The 24,545-nt window shown below is 39.8% G+C and overlaps 1 protein-coding gene across 1 annotated transcript in view; it reads left to right on the top strand.

Moving 5' to 3' along the window:
• The window catches only part of LOC116816345 (connector enhancer of kinase suppressor of ras 2-like), a 518,029-nt gene that overhangs the window by 441,920 nt on the left and 51,564 nt on the right, over nt 1-24,545 (top strand). The window contains exons 20-22 of the mRNA XM_075068744.1: nt 16,929-16,977; nt 18,364-18,539; nt 19,741-19,814. Of these exons, the coding sequence (XP_074924845.1) occupies nt 16,929-16,977; nt 18,364-18,539; nt 19,741-19,814 (299 nt within the window). The remainder of the gene's footprint in view (nt 1-16,928; nt 16,978-18,363; nt 18,540-19,740; nt 19,815-24,545) is intronic.

The following is a 24,545-nucleotide window of genomic DNA, read 5'->3' as shown; positions in this document are numbered from 1 at the left end:
GTGAATATCCTAGTGAGTAAAAATATTACAATTCTGATCTGATAAGGTGTCTCCCACTGTGCAGTGTAATTGACTACACAGGTGCCAAGGAGTAGAGAATCAAGTTTTTGCAGACAGATCTTCTGCTAGTGTAAAACTGGTGTAGCTCCAGTGAAGCTGAGCAGCTATATCTGAGTATCTGCTCCCTTGTGTCTAGTTCATGACAAAAGCTGCTCAAGCTGCTCCATATTGGTAAGATATAAACATAATTGATAGTCTGCTGTCTGAAATTACTAATTTAGGCAGCAGTCCTGCTCATAGGGTGATTGTGTATTTGACTGAGTGTTGTTATGTATCTGCTCACAGTGCATAAAGTTAATCACATGTGTAAGTCTTTGCTGGAGTTACTCAGGTACTCTTATCTCTAGTACCAATGAGATATTAACTCGTGAATTTAGGAATAACAACCCTACATTAAACTAGCCATTTAAAAATTGTGTAAAACCTTGGCCTCCATCATGTTCTTGATAATTTATGCACCAGAGAAGACACTGGGAGAGAAGAGTACTACCTCTTCTGCAAGACAAAATTTAGGTTCCTCAAAAGAGTATTGAATAGACAATCAGAATGGCAGATTATATCAATTTGAACCCAACTCCACATTTTTCAAAAACTCAGTGCTGATTGGCTTTCACAGTTATGAATGAAGTTGCTTACCTGACATTGGACAGCATTATACTGGACTCCTCTGACATGAAGATGTCCAGTGAGTCTCTCTCTTCAGTTAGAAGTGAGAAGCCACTTCTGGTAAAATAGGGGGAAAGCTAGAAAAACATCAAAGGCTAACAAAGTAATTAGAAGTGAGTAGGGAGCTAAGAAAAATACAGTATCTAGAGAAGTAATAGAACAAATGGGGAAAGAAGAATCCTGGAGAAAATTTGTTTGGAGTTTAAATGCCAGATGCCTGATTTTTTTTGTTACCAATTTTTGTTACTTTAATTAGTTCATGGTGAAAAAAGAAATCCAAAAGCAGACAGCTGTGAAATTGTTATTTTAATTGGTGAAGTGTTAGGCAAGAAAATCCTCATATGACCTGATTCATCACATCAGACTGTGGACAGCTTCCTCATAACCAAAGAGAGAGAACACAATACCAACATCTTAATACTAAATTAAAGAGTGTTCTTGTTCTTACAGTTTCAGCTGCACTGTTAGCGCCTGCAATCTGAACACTTCAAATTTTTCTGTTAGCTCCATGGCCTGATTTTCCAACTTGCTATTTATTACAAGTTTCAGTAACAAACGGCAGCAAACTCAGGAGACTGGACAGACTTGTTCTCCAAAAAGTCATATCTCCAATGAACATCTGATTGTAGCACTGTTGTAAAAGATCCATGGAAGTTACTTCATAATTGTCGTTTATATGCGGGGGAGGGGCGTTTCATCACGTGCGTCTACCGTTAGATGCAAATAAAGTAAACAAAAAAGCTCTTAAGGGGACTCTTCATAAATCGAATATGTTTATAAAAAAACGTACGTAAGTTATTAATATCTCACTTTAAACACCTATTTGTTTACTTCTTCCTTCAGTTGGACAATTAGATTTAATGAAAACATTTCTATCAGTACTGTGATAAGCCTATTTTTCATTCTTCTGTTGTAGAATATATAAAAATACTCCATCAAAATAAATGCTTGTGGGTATATGAAATACGGCAATAATAAAGTTTGGAAAAACTTGCTGACATTTTTATGTTTTTCTGAGCATTCAAGTGCACTAAGTGAAAAACAAACTGAATGTCTGAGAGACAAGTGAGCATCACAAATGAATTATACCACTAGAAAGGACACATCCCTGCCATTTCTAATCTAACACTAAAGCTGTGTCCCACCTAATTACATGGCCGTTGAATTCCTTTGTGTGTCCCATTTCATATGAATCCCTGCCAAAGAGTTATGAAAATAGCTTCTTGTGATTTGCTTTTCAGTGGGCACAGCCTTCATCCCCTCAATACAAGTATCCTGCCTGTGACACGCTTCCTCTAAATTCTACTTATAGCTCTGGCCTAGTGCCACCCCCAATGTTGCCACCAAATATTCTTTCCCCTGCCACATTCTCAGTGACTCTCTTGTACCCCCCCAAAACCCTTCCCCTTCCTGGTATCTCCAGTAACCACATGCATATACTTTTCTGCTTATTCCCTATTCTCCTTACCCTGCACTTGCCTCAGCCCATTCTCACCCATTCCATACCTCTAGCTGCCCAGTCTGTCTCTAAGCTTTCACAGCAAATCAACCTTTTAAAAATTAATATCTATTTTCTTGACATTTCAGAAGTGAAATTCTACAGTTTCATGTCTTGGAAGTTTATTTCTTAAGCTTGTCTATGTATTACAGAAAATAATTTAAATGTATTTTTTTAAATGTTCTGGAAAAGGAAACCAATAAGTTAGTTGCCAATTAATGACAAGATTCACCAATCTTTCCTCCAATTTATGGCTAATTTATATTACTACAGTGGCACAAAGCAGATAGTTCTTTTAAATCTGGCTCTACATTTAAAAAAAATAGGTATCTTCAACTGGTTACAGACAGTCTCAAAGCTGCACTCACAATGGGGTTCTTAGTTAGTGTGCATGGAGGATGTTTTAAATAATTTTTAAAAACAAAGAAATTCCCAGGCAAAACAATGTTAAAAATAAGAAGGGGAGCTAAGGTTCAGGGTACAAATGTAAGAATTAAGCAAAAATTGAAAAAACAAAAGTTGTAGGCCTTTTATCAACATGAAAAATAAGTAAAACTGGGCACATCTCCATATTTTTCCCTTTGTGGATTACCTTTAAACTGCATTGTAGACAGTTTAATTGTTGTTAACTAGAATGGAGGACACTAGTCTCTGCCTTTGCTGGTGCATAACTATTTAATGTCTTCTCTTTCCTTGCACTTGCATTAGCCTCTCTAGGAGGGTTGGAAATATGTACCCATCTTTTATTACAAAGAAACCATGGCCATAACCCTGAGATACAGAGGTAGGCTTTATTCTGAAGGGCAAGACTGAACCGAGGGCTGGAACAGTAGTTACGGGTCTGGTTCCCTTTGCCTGTATTTGCTGTGGAGTATGATTTCTGTGCTATGGACAGATATTGAGTGCAAGGTGAAAGAAGAGATGAGGGAAGGTTTTATTGGGAAATGAAAGGTCACATATAGGGTAGAAGTTAGGCTGTCAGGAAAGCTTTTTAAAAGAGGGTAGATAATAGATTTTTACAGAGCTGAGGAGAGTAGCAGAGAGGAAAAAGTTGTTGATGATGTTTGAAGTGTATGGAGTAAGAGTGAGGACACAGAACCAGATGGGAGGAGGGGAAAGCAAGACGTGGTTTTCTCAGGGAACTGGGTAATATTCAGGAGGGACAAAGTATGGAGATAAAAGGGAGAGAAGGAGTCTAAAAAAGTTGAGAGAATCACAGGATTTCTGGAGAGACAACTGTGGAAAATGAGATTGTTTGGCAAACTGACTTTGCAGAGAGATGCCGTAAAGTACTTGGATAGGTTCTAATTAATATGCCAACTGCTCACATTCTGTGCAGGTCACTTGAGACATCTCCTTGCAAAATTAGATTAGTGGAAAAGGAATGTGCTGAAACTAAGATAATATGATCATAAATAATGTGGTATAAATGTAAATTAGCTAATATGCTATTCAGACATGTTCTGTCTTCTTTTCCCGGCTTTCTTTCAGCGTTGCATGTATGAACAGGGAGTTGTGATTCATGTGTTTGTAAACATAATCCCATATCTAGTCTAAATGTGACCATAAAGTACATGTAAATAACAGAATCACAGAAATTAGAGATGGAAGACTCCAGTTCATCTGCAATCCAGTTTCATCCCATTACTTATGGAGCCAAATCCTACTCCTCTTACTCATCCTAGTATTCCATTGGCATTAGTGGGAGTACTGAGATGAGTAAAGGGAGCAGGATTTGACTTTTGGATTATTTCCCTCAACAGTGTTTCTTCTTTCTTGGTGTTTGCACTATTCAGATATTTGTAAAAGATTCTCACATTTCTTCCTTATTCACTGCTTTGCTAAGCAGCATACATTTAGTTCCTTTAATCTTTCCTTATAATTCAGTCGCTCCAGTCACTTAATCATATTAGCTGTATATCCCTGAATTGCTGTTTGTTACCATCTTTCAAGAACTGAGGTACCCTAAGGCTGGTTCTCATATTTTAAATATCAATCTCGGAATTATCCTTTAAATCTCCTTCACCCATATCATAGTTTAATGGGGCATTGCTTTTAGTTTGTTGTGCTTTTGGTTTTCTTAATGAAGAGTAGGGTGGGTCCTATACAGTGCACTATTAAAATCACATTCTTAATTAAGCCTTTTCTGAGCCTTGTTTTATGAAAAATTAGGTGTGCTTAATCTTGGTTTGTCACACTATTTAAATTACAAATCAATCTGCATGGTTGTCCTTGAGGAATTTTTTTTTAAATAAAAAGGCAATATTATCCAAGATGAGCTGCTGAGAGAATGCCTGAGGCAGCAGCAGACATGGGAGGAAGACCAAGCAGAAGAAGTGCCATGGCAAGACAAGACCCTGCATGGGATGTACCATCGACAGATAGCTGAGGTGGCTGACATTGGGAAATCCTACCAGTGGCTGAAAGGCTGGACTAAAAAGACAGCACTGATTGGCACTGGATCATATGCAGCACGAACAGGCTACTGAGCACCCCCGATCCATGAAGCAGGGGTCTAGCCACCTAGAGAGGACCAAGGTGCAGAACTGTGCAGTAGAAGGTCTCAGAGACATTCCAACAATGAGTAGGCAGGATGTACGATGCAGGCAGGAACTAGCATACACTGAACGGCCAACCAGTGGCTGGCATTGGTTACAGGAACATCATGACAGCAAGTATGGCTAAGACCTCCAAGACCAGATGCGGAGAGTACCACAGAAGGTTGTGGAGAATAGCAGAGCTAAGATTCTGTGGGACTTCCAGAACCAGACGGACAGGCAGGTACTGGCCAATCAACCAGACATCGGGTAATAGACCAAGGAGCAGAAGACAGGCGGTGCGTGATAAATATAGCAGTGCCAAGTGACAGCAAACATCAGGAAGAGGAATATGAGAAGCTGGAGAAGTACCAGGGCCTGAAAGAGCAACTAGAGAGGATGTGGAAAGGAAGGCCAAAGTGGTCCAGGGTGGTAGGACACTCGGGGCTGTGACTCCTAAGCTGGATGAGTGGCTCCAACAGATCAGGAACAACATCAGAGCTCTCTGTCCAGAAGAGTGCAGTGCTAGGAACAGCAATAACGCACAGACCTCAAACTCCCAGGCCCTCTGGTAGAGGACCCGGGTTTGAGGAAGACATATACCACCATAGGGGTGAGAGGGGATTTTATATATATATATAAAACCACGATGAGAACAGGAAGACAGCAACATCCAAGTATCACCAAAGGATAAGGACAGGTCCTGAGAGCAGCTCAGTTGGGAAGAACAATGATCCACGCCATCAACGGATACGCCCTGCCGGTCATACAATACCCTGCCGGTATAGAGTGACTGGGCCAAAGGAGGACATGAGGCTGCCGTGAAAACCGGAAGCTCCTACAATGCACGGAGGTTTCCACCCAGTCCCACACAGAGACTGGTATACCAGCCGAAAGAACGGCGGGCGGGGCTTGGTGACGTCAAGCCACTATCCTGGATGAAACCCGGAAATCAGAGTACATCCAGTAAGATGGCCCCAAGATGAGCTGCTGAGAGAATGCCTGAGCAGCAGCAGACATGGGAGGAAGACCAACAGAAGTGCCATGGCAAGCAAACCTTCATGGACTGTACCATCGACAGATAGCTGAGGTGCTGACATAGGGAAATCCAGTCCATGGCTGGAAAGGGCTGGACTAAAAGACAGCACTGAGGCACTGATCATAGCAGCACAGAGAACAGGCACTGAGCACCAGATCCATTGAGCAGGATCTACCACACTAGAGAAGGACCAAGGTGCAGACGTGTCAGAGAGGCTCAGAGACAGTCCACACATAGTGGCAGGATGTCAGATGCAGGCAGGACAGCATACACTGAACGGCACAACCAAGTGGCTGGCATTGTGTACAGGAACATCTGCACAGGTATGGCTAGACCCTCCCAAGACCAGATGGAGATTCCCGCAGATGGTTTGTGAGAATAGCAGGGCTAAGATTCTGTGACTTCCAGATCCGAACGACAGGCATGGTACTGGCCAATCAACCAGACATCGTGGTAAGACAAGGAGAAGAAGACACGCGTGGTGATAGATATAGCACGCCCAAGTGACAGTCAACATCAGGAAGAAAGGAAATGAGAAGTGGAGAAGTACGGGCCTGAAAGAGGAACCGAGAGGATGTGGAAAGTGAAGCCAAGTGGTCCCGTGGCTGGTAGGAGCCCTCGGGGCTGTAGGCTCCTAAGCTGGGTGATGGCTCCAACAGATCCAGGAACAACAACAGAGCTCTCTGTCCAGAAGGTGTAGTGCTAGGAACAGCTAAGATACTGCGCAAACCTCTCAACTCCCAGGCTCAGGTAGAGGACCGAGGTGAGGAAGACACATACCACCATAGGGTGAGAGGGGAATTTTTTTTTTTTTTTTTTGTATGATATATATTTATATATGGGGGGGGAAGGGGGATTAAGTGCAAGATTCTCAAAGGCTGGTGATAAAAAAGGTACCAATTGTTAACGATCTTAAAATAATGAAAAACCTGTATATTCATCTTCTACAGTTTGTCACTTTGGTAATTTTATTATTGTGTACACACAGGCAAACAACACTTTTTGTGGAATTATCTTCAGATGTGGAATTAAAGAGTGGGTCAAAGAATCCACAGATCAGCTCACTTTCACCACTTGTAACCATTTCAGAAATTACCAGATGCACCATTTTGTATGTGGATTTCAAGATTCAAATTCCTGCCCCCCTCCCGTGTGTCCTGTGTCTAAATAAGAGATGTGTAATTAGGCCTCGTCAACACTACGAGTCAGTCGATTTAGCAGCGTTAAATCGAATTAACCCTGCACCTGTCACACAACAAGAGCCTTTACTTCGATATAAAGGGCCATATAAAATCATATTCTGTACTCCTCCGACGAGGGGAGTAGGCTGAATTTGACATTGCATTTCGGAATTAGAGTTAGTTGTGGCCGCAATTCAATGGTATTGGCCTCCGAGCTATCCCACAGTGCCCATTGTACCACTCTGGACAGCAACGTGAACTCGGAAGCACTGGCCAAAGTAGACAGAAAAGCCCGCAACTTTTGAATATTATTTCCTGTTTCCCAGCGTGGAGCGCTGATCACACAGGTGACCATGCAGTCCCAGAATCCAAAGAGAGCTCAGCATGGACCGTATGAGATCCTGAATCTGATCTCTGTATGGGGAGTGAATCTGTTCCATCAGAACTCTGTTCCAAAGAGACGAAATGCCAAAATACTGAAAAAATCTCTCAAGGTCATGATGGACAGAGGCCACAAACAGGACTAAACAGGAGTGCTCGAAACTTAAGGAGCTGAGACAAGTGTACCAGAAGACCAAACGAATCAAATGACGCTGATGGAGGGACGGGTGACTGATACTGTAGCTATCCCACATTCCGCACTTTCCGAAAACAATTTGAATCGGGCTGAGCTCCCAAAGCCTGAAGGGTCAAAAAACATTGCCTCCCTCGCCTTGAAAGCAAGGGAAAAAAAATATTTTCTTGCCTTTTTTCAATGACACTGTATGTACTACTGATGCGCTGGCAGACGTGGTGCTGCAGCACTAACACAGCAACATCCCTTGCCTTGCCTTGCGGACGGCAGATGGTACAGATGACTGATATCCATCATCGTCATCCATGGGTGCTCCTGCTGGCCTCGGTAGGTCGTCGGGGTGCTGGCAAATTAGAAATGACTCCAGGGCATCTCTCTTCTAAGTTTGTCTAATGGAGATTCAGTCTGCTCTGGAATATCATAGCAGCTGGAGGCTTCTGCCCAGGCTGCTCTCCCCAATCAGCAGCACGACGCAGTCATGTCTACCCCAGCCTACCCTTGCTACCAGAAGGCTCAACAATCAGATACTTAGACCTCTAAATTTGCTGCAAATAAAAAAAGTTAAGCTGCCATTTAGAACTGCCCCAACATAACATATCTAGGACATTTGTATTTACCAATGACAAACACGCCCACACACAAATGAGATTCAGTCCTGCCTGTGCCTTCTGTCCTAGTGGCTTATCACAGATTCCCATTTTCAGCTATAGGCTGAGCAAGTGCAGAATGGTGGTTCATCTACTTTGCTGTAAGCCAACCGCCCTCCCCTCCCCCTTTGATCTCTGCTTGAACAGAGGCAATAAAGTCAGTGCTGTTTCTTATTCATGCATTCTTTATTACTTCATCACACAAATGGGGGATAACTGCCATGAGTAGCTCAGAGGGTGGGGGAGGAGGAAGCATGGGTGGGGTGTTTGCAGATGGCAACCCCTGAAATGGCACCAGCTCATCATTTCTGCGGATGTCTGGCGCTCTGACCCAGAGCTGCCGTTGCCTCTCTGGTTTTTAGTAGGCTTGCACTGATACCAGAGCAGATTGACTCTCCATTAGACAAAACTTAAAAAAGAGAATGATCTGGGGAGTCATTCCCATTTTTGTCCATGCACCCCCGACCGACCTCACTGAGTCTGGTCAGGAGCACCCATGACAGCAGCAGACGGTACGGTATGACTGGTAACCATCTTTGTCAATTTGCAAAGCAGCAGACGGTACAGTAGGGCTGGTAACCATCTTTGCTAACTTGCAAAGGCAAGGGGATGCTGCTGTGTAGCACTGCAGTACCGCGTCTGTCAGCAGCATCCAGTAGACATACGGAGACAGTGAAAAAAGGCTGAACGGGCTCCATGGTTGCCATGCTGTGGCGTCTGCCTGGGCAATCCAGGGAAAAAGGGCACAAAATGATTGTCTGCCATTGCTTTCACGGAGAGAGGATTGACTGACGACATTTACCCACAACCACTTGTAATGAATTTTTGGCCCCATCAGGCATTGGGATCTCAACCCAGAATTCCAATGGGCGGGGGAGACTGCAGGAACTATGGGATAGCTATGAAATAGCTATCCACAGTGCAACGCTCCACAAGGCGACGCTAGCCTCGGTACATGGACGCACACCACCAAATTAATGTGCTTAATGTGGCCGCGTGCACTTGACTTTATACAATTTGTTTCCAAAAATCAATTTCTGTAAAACCGGAATAATCCCGTAGTATAGACATACCCTAAATTTAACACCCTTCCAATAGATATATACTCCTTGGGATACTTCTGAAACAGATACCATAGTTCTGCCATTTTAAATGTAGAGGGAACCTATTCTTTCATTGCTCAAACTATTGACATGCATCCGACGAAGTCGGTATTCACCCACGAAAGCTCATGCTCCAATACGTCTGTTAGTCTATAAGGTGCCACAGGACTCTTTGCTGCTCTTACAAACTATTGGAAGCGTCCTTAATCCCCATACCCCACCCCACCCCCCACCCCCACACACACCAGATTGTTCTGACCACACGCCCCTTTTTACCTTTTCTCCTTTTGATACAGCAAGCATGAGTTCCATAGTGGCCGTCATAATAAACATTAATTCTTGAATGTACATGTACAGCAAATACTGACCTTTCATGAAACACCTGTTCTGTTGTCTGAGATAGCAGATAAATATGTGATGAGAGGTAGTTGTGATTCCTGGACCTGGTAGGCCACTTGGACTTACTCCAAAAGGAACTCTCTCAGCATCATATGCCTTGCCCTTGACAGATGCTGGAGCACTACTTACTGATACTGATCTGTCCCCACTGATTTGTCCCCCAGGTAGTTGTGCTGTTGTTGATATAGTAGCAGTAGAGTCTCCCTTCTACAGTGACAGCTGTGGACAAGCTATTGTTACACATAATGAAACATTCATTCCAATGACTGTGATAGCACACAAATACTGGATGAGAACTAATTGCTGTGATTTATAGGCCTTCCCTTGAAGCACATGTTCTTAGAAAATCTGTTCCATGTGGAACATGTTTCAGATGGGTGGGAATGATGGGTTGACCTCTTCCACCCTCTTTTTTCTTGTTCTCTCATCCTGGCCCAGAAGCCCATTCCTGCTGCTACCTACTCCACTGAGGAAATTAGACCTCTGCTCACTAAAGGCATAAACCTGTGCTATTGACAAATTGTTTCCAGGTGTCACTTATACCTGCTTGCTATCTCCCCAGTCAAGCTAAGGAAAGTAGAAAATGCTGGAAGGAGCTGCCCTTGGTGCATCACTACCTTCCATACGGTCTATGAAGAACTCTCACTACATCTCCTCCTTGCTCACCCCTATCCTCCAGTTTAAATATCGCCACTACTGACAAACACTTGATCCCCCTCTTCTACTGCTGCTCCCCAGGAATATGGCACTATAATGTACACATACTTACTCTAAGGCTGCACTGCAGGTGGGAGCATCTACTTGTGTGTTTTCAGTGTTTTTATTGCGTTCAGTTATTGGATTAAGGTGAAAGCCCTTGAGGGTGAGGATAGCTGAGGTGCATACAACCAGATTTTCTTCAATGTGTTAATTTCCTTAAATCCTTTCAGCTAGTCTAAATCACTGATCTCTGTACTATTACTTAAACATAGGTGCAACTTTTCAGTTAGGTAATTTTGTGTCAGCTGAACGTTACGTTTCTCTCTGTGGTTATGCTGAGGTTTGTGTCGCTGCTGGAACTTCACAAATGCAGACTATTGTCAGCCCATGTTTTTGCTGCTCTTTTAACATTACACTTCATGCTGTGGTTTTGAGAGGAGGCCATAAATGCTGACAACCACGGTACATTCTCTCATCTTCCGGCTGGTTCCCATAGCCACTCTATGAATCATTTTGAAGTTGAAAATTTAAAATGTTTACTTATACTGTGTAGCATAAAGTGGATTATTTGGCACCTTTGCATCTTAAAATTTGAATCTAGAGTTTTGCAAGTTACCAAAGCATTCATTGCTCAGGTATTCATTGTATTTGCTCATGCCCTTTTTTCTTTGTTCTTTTGAACAATACGATTTTATATGCTGTTCAGCACACAGAAGAAGGAAAATGAGGCTGATTGACTCATAGTTTAAAACTGAAGTCCCTTCTGTTCTCTGATTTGTTGTGCTTCTATTCTCACCCTATTTTATGTTGAATCAGATCTAGAGATTTTTAATAGATAATGAATAATTTGACATAGGAATTCTCCAGCTCATTCTAAGGTACTACTACTCTGCTTCTCAACCTGTTCTGTTTGAATTTTTAAGGATTTGTAAGCAGTCAAGCCATTTCTAAGAATGTTCTGAAGATATCATTTATTTATTTTAGATGTCATGTCTTATCAATGTACATTTCAGCTCAAACTGTGTAACCGATGCTTACAGAGTGTGGTTCTTTGCCCCCACCCCTGACTCTAGTGACTAGACCACTTGGAGATTTATGTGTCTGCTACAGACTTTGAAATTAAAGATGTAGGTCTTTTAACTCAGGCATAGAGGCTCTTGATTATAGATTCAGAAATTTCAGGTTCATTCCTTGCTGTATATGACCCACCCAGGGTCATTATGTCACAGCTGCATGGCTGTAAAAAGGCTTCTATAAATAGCAGTCATTGTGCTCAGCACTCTGAGGAGTGGGGATTGCACACTCTAGATCCTGAAAATGGGGTGGAGAGGAGCAAGAGCCATGACACAGTCACCTGCAATGGCCCACGGAGAAGGGACAGTGTATTAGAGCTGGAATTCTCAACCTTTTTCTTTCTAAACGCCCCCCACTCTCCCCCCGCTCTAAAAATTTCATGGCCCACTTGTGCAACAACAACTGTTTTCTACATATAAAAGCCAGGGCCAGCATTAGAGGGTAGCAGGCAGGGCAACTGCCTGAAGCCCCCATGAAGCCAAGTTGCTCAGGCTTCTGCTTCAGCTCTGGGTGGCAGGGCTCAGGGCCCTGGGCTTCAGTCCTGTGTGGCAGGGCTTAGCCTTTCTGCCCTGGGCCCCAATGAGTCTACCACTGGTCCTGCTTGGCGAACCCCCTGAAACCTGCTTGTGGCCCACCAGGGGATTCTGGACCCTTGGTTGAGAACCACTGTATTAGAGGGAGCAGCCTGCTCCATCCTGATTCATCCCCATTCACAAGAAGCATAACCAGAGAATGTGTCTCTTTGGGCAGTCTGGTTGCACAGCACTTCTTACTCACTGCTCTAGTTTAAAATAAATACATAAAAGCCACAATACATTGTTTAATCTTTGCCACTTTTTCCCATTTAACATCCATTCTCTGTTCTTGTTTCCAATATTTCTCCTACAAACAGAAACATACTGCTGGTCTTTCTCTCTCCGATCTTCCATACATGCTTGAAATACAGGTCTCCCATCCAGCAGATGGAGAGAATTTACTAAGTCTTTGCATGACATCATACCCGTTACATTTATGGATTTTGTCAGTCTCAGAGTTCAACTCTGTCTATCTGCAGCACGTCAAACTTCGTACTGTTGGCTGGGAGAGTGGCCAGAACAAAAGAGAAAATGGAGCAGGCCTAGAAAAATGAGAGAGTGACTCAGGGGCTAGAAGAATTTCTAGATACACATTAGTGTACAACTGCCTCTGGAGCATTGCTATAAACAGTGGCAGCCTGTGGGTACTTGGTCTGATGTGCAATGAGCCAGGCTTCACATGAGTACAGCGTAGCTGATTCCTGCAAGAGATTCAGGGCGAGAAAGTGCTCATGCTGCCAAATTGCAATTCACTTCTGGGGACAACAAGAGGAATTTTAAGGGGACAACAAGAGGCCTATGGTGATGCTGAGACAATCCCTCCCATCCACCACTGTCTTTTAAAATTATGCCTGGTTTAAGCCTCTCCAACATTTAGAATCCTGTCTTCAGATGCTGTTATTATGTGGTATGCTTGTGCAATGTTTAAATTATAACCCTCATTAAATATTTTTAAATTAATTACTGTAAATTTTATAATCTATACTCCACCATTCAACCCTTACTTATAAGAAGGATGTTCCTTAATGAATAATAATTAGACTATGTACTTATTACAGCACCTTCTCTCAGAAAAACTGAAAGTCCTTTAAAAATAAGTATGGTGAGCATTATTCTGATTTTACAGAAGGATAAACTGAGACACATAGAAATGTGACTCATACAAGGTTACACAGTGAGTCACTGGTAGAATCATCAGTTGAACCCAAGTCCCTTATGCCCTGTCCTCTGCTCTAACCACTAAACTGCAATTGCCTCTGTACCCAAACCACTGTCTAATAATACAATCAAAAATTGTTAAAGTAATAAAAAAAAAATAGTTGCACTTATTTGTAACTGTAACTGCACAGTTTTTTTCAGGTTCTCATTGTTATTTCATAGCTACAAAGGACTGTTGGTATTTACAGCTTCCCTCTGTGGCCCAAACTATAGTTACAGTCTAATAATGCCATCTTGTTGGGATTTATACTTAATCTTTGCTTTCTGCTGAGCTAACTCAGAATATCTGCTGTATCTGCAAACAGTCTTGCACTGTTGAGTAACTTTTCAGCTATTTTTGTCTCTCATTTCAGGCTAGACTGTCAGGAGAATTTCTGATGAAAAGACCAGCATAATGGGTATATTTGCAGTGGTATTTGTTGGCCTTTTATGTGGTCTATTTATTCAGAAAAATGCTACTTTTACAGAATGTCCTCCCTGAACAGAAAGATCTTGCTAAGCTAATATAGCACTGAATGACCATGTCTCATTTTATACAATATTTATAATATAGAAGAAATGGTAATGGAAGGAATCTAGGCCAATATAATTTGAGTTCTGTCAGTTTTCCTGTAATAAATGTCTATTTTCAGGGGAAAATAACTGAACAGTAAGAATTTGATGAAAATTAAAATTCAGCACAAAGCTTCAACCCAAAAACAGTACTTTTGCAACAAATTTAAGAATACTCAGTTTTGTATGTTTAAATTGGTTGTGTGGAAGTAAAAATATAAGTTCACCAATTTAGGGTACTATCTTAAACTTTTCACTGTGGTCTAAAACGGTAAACAGTTAGTCTAAATTAACTGCAATCCCACATTTGTTTATTATTATGATCTAATATTATATTCAGGGCTTCAAGTGTTCTGCACTTCATGGCTATGGAACTTGCTGCGCACAACTGAGCTTCAGAATCTAAATTTTCTGTTCTAAAAAGCCCATTTTTTAGCCTATACTGGCTGCAGAGATAACATTGAAAACAGAAATGGAGTATAAACTGATGTCTGCCTGTATATGCATATAGGCTGAAACAATAGGTCTTAGGTAATATCTGCCCCATGTATTCCACTTGGTTGTTAACTCTGAAGCTGAAGGATAACATTGTTAATATTAAAAATAACTGTCTCAATGATGATCATTTGAGCAGAAATATCCAGTTAATGTGCTTTTCTCACAATCTCAAACTTCCTCCCCTACTTCTCTAGGGACCAGAAGTCATAGCTATGTCCTACCCATCTGCAAAAATGTCATCTAGCCCTATGACAATTTCCGAGATGAAATAAGGCATTATCAGTTCAAAATTACATAACATGTTGAAAATGAAAATGTGGAGACATAAAATGAATTTAATACCAAAATAAATAACAGTGCTGGGCTACTGTACTGATTATATTATTCATGTCTAGGCATGCATGTCATGGTCATCATCCTGATATCTGAGTCTTTCCTGCAATCCATGCCCCTTCTCTCCCATTAGCCTTCAGCAGATCTGTTTTCCTCTCATCACACCCTTTTCTTTCTGTGCTCCAGCCAGGCTCTTCGCCTCTCAGACTGTAGTATATTTTGTTTTCATTTTGTTCCAGAATTGAACTAGCAGGAAGAGATTATGTAAACCAACGAGAAGAGCCCTGCTGGCCTGTAGGGTGAGATGGGAATAGAATGGGATAAAAGATCCAAGGCTGCTCCCACTGAACAGTAGCAAAGTTCCCATTGACTTCAGTGGGAGCAGATTGCGCCTGAGGGAGGGTAATGATTCAAAGGGATTTGGGGTTTGGTTTTTTAAAATGTTTAGAAAACAGTTTCCCTTTAAACAGTTTCTCAGCCCCATTCTCTTTGCATTTGAGGGGTTTCTTTGTTTTTGGAAAAGATGAATTTCCTTGTTTTTTCTACTTTTCATATAAGTAGTGATGTTTTTCTGTTTCACGTGAAGGAAATAAGAAGCTACAGTGGTGTCATTTTTGCTGGTAATTAGCTTGAAAATCCTGAGAACAAGAACCAGTCTGGGCAGAAAGGGATTATAGTAGCAAACCAGAGCAAAGAGCAGTGCAGTGTGGTCACTGAGAAATAAGTACAGTGGGATTATGCAAATACCTGCACAGTTGACAGGAAGGGGTGTCACCCAGTAAAGGGATTCACATACTGTACAGTTATTGAGAAATAGCCCTTCTAAGACAAATCAACCCCTTGGAGGCAAGCAGAGCCAAAGAATTGTACTAAAAGGGGAAACAACCACGGTACAGCTAAGTCTCAATGACTGTACAGTTTCTTGCACCTTGATTTGCTTACATTATTGTATCTATTGCTTATGGTTATGATCTACTTCCTTAAAAAAACCTGCTGCTTAACCACAATAACTTCTTCAAGTTACTCGAGTGTTACAAATATATGTTTAATATAGTAAAAAAAAACCTGAAATACCGTGTACTTTTATGTGATGGAGGTAGACGTTATATTATTTTTTTTTATTTGCTTTATGGTACCACCTTGAACCCCCTGTTAAGGATCAGGACCACAATGTGCTAGGCACTATACAGACAAATAGCAAAGATGACAGTCCCTGATCCAGAGAGCTCACAATCTATATGTCAGACAGGACAAAATGGATGAAAAAGACTGCCTTTCATTCACCACGTGACCCTGCCCTACATATGTATCTGCGATGCCATAAACTCCTTGCCTTTGCTCTGCCAGTGACTACAACCTCAGCTGCCAGCAGTCCACTTCTCCCTCAAGCTGGCCTGTTCTTTCTCCTATGCCATTCCCATGCATAAAAATCTCCCCACTCTCCATTAAATAATACTTATGTTTTAAAATATATAAACATGACTTGCTTTCCATTGTTTTCAGAATTAATGGTATATTCTGCGGTGACAAAAGAATGGTAGTTATTCACACTCTAAGAATAAAATGATACCCTGTTACTAAATGTTGGGTGTCATTTCATTGCTACAGAAGACATGTACATGGATATAATTAAAGTACTTGTATACGAGTTTCCACTAATATGGCATTAAACAAAGGCTAAGATCACGTATTAACTTTATAAGATTTGGGACAGAAATTTCTCCTTGAATTGATTAGTTGTGGTGTAAGAGTTTAATTTATTCTTAAAATGAATGAATATGTGACTTTGTTATTATATAATGCCTGTGAAGCCCCCATGAAATTATCTCCTCACTACTGCATAAGGATTCAGTCAGAAAGTTCCTGTTGACTTAATGGGGAGGCATGTTGCTAAATACCCCAGGTAGCTCTGTGAAAATAAAGATGTATGTTTATTTATTTAGCATTGCATTGTTCTGCTTGTTTGTTGTTTGTTTTTATCTTCCTATTATTATAAAACAAAATAACACCAAAGGAGATTCTAGTGATTGCTCAGTAGTGCCAGTTATTACTACTGTTTTGTTGCTGCCCAATAACTGCAATTTGTGTTACTTTTGTAACCATATTTTATAATGATTATTAAAAATTAAGAATTTCTTATGCTTGAAATGGCAGAGATAGGAAGATCATGGGCACAAACAATAATTAATGAAGAGATTACTGTATATCAACATAATAACATGGTTTAATATTTTATGCACTGGTACTCATCCATACTTTTTTTCTCTCCTTATAGTCTTTCCACTACGCTTCCCTGAGGGTAAAAACCAAAAAATGGTCCAAAGGTAAATCATTGGAGTTAATAAATACTCAGAATTTAGAAAATGAAGGCCCTATTATGGCAATGGGACGTATGTGGGTCACGTATACAGATTCACTCTTGGGATCAGACCTAATTCATGTATTTCCAGATATCATATACATGTATCTACGTTTGCTAGTAAATACTCAAGGGAACCGTACTATGGACCTGTTATCACATTAAAATCAGTGTTCAAACTTCCTTTGATTTCAGTGGGAGAAAGACATATATTATGCCATTTCTTACTACTTTATTTTTTAAAAAAACATAAACTATTTGAGAATAGCAAGAAAACAAACCTTTGATAAAAAATTATAAAATAAAAAGGCACTTCTTTTGTCATTCTATAATATATTTAGGGAATTAGAAATAATCTGGTATAATTTATATATAGTACATGCAAACTGGCCTTTTTATTTTGTTTGCAGTTTTAACTCACTGCCTAAAGACTTCTCCTTTACTCAGTCAATACATTTATAGTATTTCTAAAGCTGATCAGGATGCAGTATCTTATTTTGAAGAGAACAAAATGTTAAGATCAATCGAATACTATCAAGAAAAGGGTAGTAATTTAATGTGATCTAACCTTCTGACACTGCTTCACAACTGTCAAATAAATATAATTTATGTAACAATGTAAACTTGATTTTTCACAGTAAAGCACCTAATGTTTTAACTAACTTTGCTGTAGGCTTTTAAGGAAAAATTATGCAATACTAAGAAAAAATTCTGTTTGATAGTGATATCTTTAAGACAGAGTGACATTTCAGGGTTATCAGCTAGGATGTGTTTAAACTAAGTTCAGTAAATCTAAAATATTGTTGATGAATTAAAATCAGAATACAAGTATTGTGGGCATATACTGTTCCATGATTCCTATGGAATGATGATAAACTTCCTTACCAGAATTTGATTTATTTTAGGGCTGTTAAAATGAAGAGCTAAAAACAGACTGAGGAAGTGGTGTTTGGATTTGGATCAAGATTTAAGTTTATGCCACTTAAAGGCCAAATCAGGACAAGGTTTTTGGTTGGATTAGATGATGCCAAAATATCACAAACTATTCTCATGAGAATTTGGCCCCATATGGCAGAACTCCTTGGAGATTAAATAATTGGATAAGATTTTATTCAATTCAAACCAGAATTACAAACCACGCCTCTTCTGTCTTTTCATCAATCTGGAAACCAAAATAATAGGACATGTCTAGATTCAGAAATTATAATCTGAACCACCTTCCACCCTGAAATTTGAAGGGTTTCATTTAGAGGTTCCTGTTTTGGCTCATTAGTTTTAAAAAGTAAGATATTGTATTTATTTTTATAGCAACAGGATCCCTTAGTGTCTCACGTTATCTTCCCATTTACAGGGAGCTCTCTGACTAGTGGGAGCAGGAGGCGGATTTCCTGCAAAGACTTGGGCCATGGAGATTGTGAGGGCTGGCTGTGGAAGAAAAAAGATGCCAAAGGTTACTTTACACAGAAATGGAAAAAATACTGGTTTATTCTGAAGGATTCTTCACTGTACTGGTACACAAACCAGAATGTAAGTATATGCTACACTTGAAAGAAAGAAAAAACAGCCTACATTAAATTTTGCTACTTTTTAAATAAGTAGTTAAATACACAGAGTTTACTGTATTTCTGCTTGGACACGAGTCTGTGATACGTAGGTCTGGACAGGAAAAAAATTCAGCTGCAATGATTCAGCTGAAGTCTTCAATCATCTATGTGTGAGTCTAACAATAAAATAGCAAAAAAGCTACATGGCATTCTTCAAGAACTACAAGTGTCAGCAATAAACAGTACTACTTTGCCATATTTGTTAACAAGGTGTTCACTGTCATCTTGCCCTATTATCAGCATTGTGGGGAAATTCAGCCATGAGTTACACCTGGGATGAGTTAATTCCTACATTCTAAAAATTAAACCAAATGTGAAAACCTGACTCGGGAGAGCAGTTGATTTGAGTCATGGAGACTTATTTTTAAAATTAGGTTTTCTTAAATTATGCTGAGGGTAATAGCAAAACAATTTGAGTGAATGCTTGTGTTGTGTGTATACTGGTTTACTGATGTGTCTGCAAATGTTAGATGGTGCTCCTTATGTGTGCCAGTGGTTCCCACGCTTTGTGATACATGAACTATCAGTGATCTGCGCAGCGCTTATGGGTGGTCTTCAGAAAGCTGGCCGGTCATATTGTGCTGGTCTTCTTCTTCCACGGTTAAATCATGTTTAAGGAAATGAAAATTACATGAAATACTTTTCTAATATTACTTTTCCATGCAAACAATTGTTGAAATTACCACAGTAATGTTTTCAGTCACCATTAGGAAGAGAAGTGTCCACAATACAATCACTGTTAAGATGTAATATACTCTTTAAAAAAATCTGAGAACCTCTCTGTAGAGTTATTAATAATGGGTTCAAATACCTAGTATGATGTTTAAAGTAATTTTCACATCTGAATGTGCTCTGTATTGTCTTTATCACAGAAGGGCTGGTGTTACTGTGACATAGTTAGAGAACTGACAAGTCAGTCACTTTATAAAAAACTGTCAACAGCATATGTTTAAGTAAACTATCTTCATGAATTAATGGTGTGGGAACAATGTATTCTTTATCTTTATTAATTGGACTTGACCTGCCTTTGAACCATAAGTCACAGCTGTACAGTTCTCACCTCATTTCTCTCTTTCTCAATAATGTACTCATCTTCACCTGCACTTCCTCTTCTCTCGTGATAGGATGAAAAAGCAGAAGGATTCATCAGTTTACCTGAGTTCAGGATAGATAGAGCCATTGAATGCAGAAGGAAACAGTGAGTATGAGTCAAACTGTTCTACAAATGAAAGGAACCTTTGTAAGGATATTGTGTAAAGTATGGCACTGGAGAAAGTGGTATGTCTGTCTTTATCTGCAATCTGTACTAAGAATGCAAAAAGTTCCAGAAAAGGAGTTTACATAGCAAACCCTAAAACAGGCCGATATTGTTTTACAGCCTCACGGGCACCAGTGTTTCTTATTTACTTAAAAAATATAACTTGGACTAAGTGGTATAAACTGTAATGCAAATACAAACAATTAGAAAACTCTTCTCTTAGCTATCCAGATACCCAATTCCTATTTTAATGAAATGAAAGACTCGGGGGGTGGGGGAAGGAGGAAAGTATATTATTTAGGAAGTAGATAAAGATTTCTTACTGTGATGGGATTTACAGAACATAAGAACAGCCATACTGGGTCAGACCAACGGTCCATCTAGCCCAGTATTCTGTCTTCTGACAGTGGCCAATGCTAGGTGCCCCAGAGGGAATGAACAGAACAGGTAATCACCAAGTGATCCATCCCCTGTTGCCCATTCCTAGCTTCTGGCAAACAGAGGCTAGGGACACTATCCCTGTCCATCCTGGCTAATAACCATAGATGGATCTATCTTCCATTAATTTATCTAGTTCTTTTTTTAACCCTATTATAGTCTTGGCCTTCACAACATCCTGTCAAGGAGTTCCACAGGTTGATTGTGCATTGTGTGAAAAAATACTTCCTTTTGTTTGTTTTAAACCTGCTGCTGAATAATTTCATTTGGTGACCGCTAATTCTTGTGTTATGAGAAGGAGTAAATAACACTTCCTTATTTACTTTCTTCACATCTATCATGATTTTATAGACCTCCATCATATCCCCCTTTAGTCGTCTCTTATAGCTGGGATTATGTTTTCCAATGTACATTACTTAGCATTTATCAACATTGAATTTCACCTGCCATTTTGTTGCCCAGTCACCCAGTTTTGAGAGATCCTTTTGTAGCTCTTCTCAGTCTGCTGGGACTTAACTATTTTGAGCAATTTTGTATTATTTTCAAATTTTGCCATCTCACTGTTTATCCCTTTTCCCAGATAATTTATGAATATGTTAAATTGGACTGGGTCCAGTACAGACCCCTTGGGGACACCACTATTGACCTCTCTCCATTCTGAAAACTGACCATTTATTCCTACCCTTTGTTTCCTATCTTTTAATCAGTTACTCATCCACGAGAGGACCTTCCCTCTTATCCCATGACAACTTACTTTGCTTAAGAGCCTTTGGTGAGGGATCTTATCAAAGGCTTTCTGACAATCTAAGTACACTATATCCACTGGATTCCCTTTGTCCACATGCTTGTTGACCCCCTCAAAGAAGTCTAGTAGATTGGTGAGGCATGATTTCCCTTTACAAAAACCATGTTGACTTTTCCCCCAACAAATTATGTTCATCTATGCATCTGACAATTTTGTTTGTTACTTAATTTCAACCTGTTTGCCTGGTACTGAAGTCAGGCTCACTGGCCTGTAATTGCCAGGATCACCTCTGGAGAAGAAGGACTAACAATTTTATCAATTATTTGTTTTGTGGTTTCAATTTATTTCAAATAAACAGAAGAAAAATGGTCTAAAAAGAGTTCTTAGGGTTAGTGTATAAATAGCTCTAGCTGAGATAGCACTAACTCTGTTTCCTCTATTTCAGAGCACAGACACAAAACTAGTAGGGTCAGTCATTTAGGGGCTGATCCTGCACTTTTCTCTCAAAGCACCTATTGCCATAATGCAGAGTTTTCAAAAAGTAAAGAGTGCAGGATTTGGACCTCTGTTAATTGAATAAAGGAAATTTGATTCCAACAGCAAAAATAAATAGATGTTTCTCTTTCCAGTATTCTTATCAATCATGGAGAAGCTGATTTACTGAATAATTGTTACTGTGCCCATGTTACACATGGAGTGGAATACCCTTGAGAAACTTTGACAAAAATGCATAGCTATTAGACTACTGTGTCCTATGTGGTTTGAACTGTTGTCTCACTCATACAATTAATGAAGGTACTTATTTATAAATAGGAGTCATGGCATTATCTCACCCAAGTTTAGCTCTCCTCCAGAGTTAGAGTAATGATTTCAGGCTCTATATTTGAGTGGTAAGATGTTCTCGGTGCTACCAATGGAGGTTGGATAGCTGATGTCACTGAAAGATGTTCCATTGATTTTAGGCAGTATCTCCATCATCATATTTAAAAAAAACATTTTAAGAGTAAGCAGAAATATAAGAACCCAAACAGAAACCAAAGTAGTTTAAATCTTCATATGAGGTAGCACAAATATCACTTGTTTAAATGGTCTCTTTTTCAAAGACACTGTCCATTCTGTGGTTATGATACAATGGTAAATGTATAAGGTTGCCTGACCCTACTTTCTTATCCTTACTTAAACCCATTGTCTTCAGTGGGGGCAGGATCAAGTTCTAAAACTTTAATAACATTTCATTCTAAACATAATATATGCTAGTATACTAATCATTTAGTTTGCCTGGTATGTATCATTCATATATTCATGTTACTTTTCCAAATATAAACACTTGATTGGATTTATTTTGCACTTTTTCCACCCACTTTATTAAAAAATGTACTTCTCTATTCACAAACAACATGGAGTTTGTCAATGTGTTTAGTAGGCTTAGTCTCAGCAGTTTCTCAGTTATATGTTTCTTGTAAATAATTTAAATGTGCTGCTACTTCATGATGGCCTTTGATCAAACTAATTATGAGAGCTGAGATTAGTGGGGATCCATCTGTAATGAATCACTGTTTATCAGAATAATGCTAAAGCATTTGAGGTCTCAGTCTAACATTCCCTGTGTATCCAAAAGTCCTGTTCAATTCAATATGAGTTCTGAATATGTAAGAATTTCAGGTCGGGCCTTTTATCTAATGGAAGTTTATTGCCGGAGTATTTTTGACACCACAAAATGAAATAGTACAGTCCAAATTCTATTTAAAATTCCACCTATGTAACACAATAAGTAAAAATATACACCTTGGATGTCACACCAATCGCTTTTCATATCAAGAGACTCTGAACACAATTCTAACAGACACTGATTTCTGGCACTGCACTAACCTGAAGCCACAGAATGAAAAATACCCTTCTGCATCATTCAAACCCTGCTCTGAATACAATTATTAATTTCCTCAGGGGCTTCTCTATGGTACTCACCACTAGAATATCTGAGTGCTTCACAAACCTGAAGAAGAGCTCTGTGTAATCTCGAAAGCTTCTTTCTCACCAACAGTAGCTGGTCCAGTAAAAGATATTATCTTACCCACCTTTTTTCACAAACATTAGTTTTTCTCCACATCACCCATGTGAGGTCAGGGAGTGGCATTATCTGCATTTTAATGACCCATTCATTGTAGATTTTTGAGCACCACATTCATTTGATATCGGGACTCCAGAGAGAGGCAAAAGTCCCATCTATCTTGCCAGAGATGCATAGGAATTCTGGTAGTCATTAAGCATGGAAGAGAGTGAAAGACATAGTCAAGGATTACTAAACTGGACACTTCCAGTGCTCTGAAGCTAGGCCATGTGCCACTAAAAATGTTAAATTAAAAACAGCAGCAGCAGTCAACAGATGGATCACAGGCCACCTGTAATTTCTTATATGTAGCAACGAGAACCAAAAAGCCATTGCACTGGAACCTTATTTTTAATATACAGGGAGTCCTTGGACTTAAGACTCATAGACTCGAGGGTCAGAAGGGACCAATATGATAATCTAGTCTGACCTCCTGCACAAAGCAGGCCACAGAACCCTACCCATCCACTTTTATAGCAATCCCTAACCCATTACTGAGTTATTGAAGTGCTCAAAATTGGTTTGAAGACAGAGTTCGTTACTCAGAATTGCGTTTTAAGTCTAAACGGGTTTTCGCATAGGAATCAATGGTATGAAGGTGGGATTGGTTCTTAAACCAAGGCTTGATACACTATTTTCACCACAGTAACCCAGATTTTTGTAGTAAATGAATTATAGATGACTAATGTTGCAGCATCAATGTATTTACTATACACTCTGTTTTGTAAACAGCATTCAAATAAATATATAAACTCAAATTTGCTGCTCAGAATGCCCACAACACAGGCTCAGAAAGCCAAGGAGACCAGCACACATGCTGAGCCTCAGCCAATCACTGTTCAAACTTTCTGATTGGCTCCTGATGCTGGGCTCAGCCAATCAAAAACAAGCAGCAACCCTACCTGGCAACAATGTACCTTGCTGCCTAGAAGCCAATCAGAAGCGACCCCTCCCATTTCCATACACAATAACACAATCAAAAAGTGATTCTAAGCAAACTTTATGCAAATTGAGCATTGTAAGGGCAAAACAAGAATCGGTAGGGGCGAAACAAACAGTCAATTGAAAAGTGGTGTAAGTGGCATCCGACATAAGGCGGGATTCCTATGTCCAAGGACTTGTAATACATATAATTAGTTAGTGTGCGCCATCTAGTGGGCACCATAAGAATGTTCCATTTCTTTTAAGGGGTTGTTCTGGAATTCACTATTTACGTTTGCAAAACAGAATTTTTCTAGTTAATTCAATTCTCAAGTAATATTTATAACAATTACAATATTAACAATGTTTTTGTACTTTTGCTTATTTACTGTAACCTTTACATCATCTCCCCAACTGGTATTAATAACTCATTTCTCTTGGATATTTTGTCCTCATAACT

The sequence above is a fragment of the Chelonoidis abingdonii genome, chromosome 8 (assembly GCF_003597395.2).
Source record: "Chelonoidis abingdonii isolate Lonesome George chromosome 8, CheloAbing_2.0, whole genome shotgun sequence".
NCBI classification, from domain to species: domain Eukaryota; kingdom Metazoa; phylum Chordata; order Testudines; family Testudinidae; genus Chelonoidis; species Chelonoidis abingdonii.
Note: the sequence above shows the minus strand (reverse complement) of the source record. Positions and strands in the feature narration are given on the sequence as shown.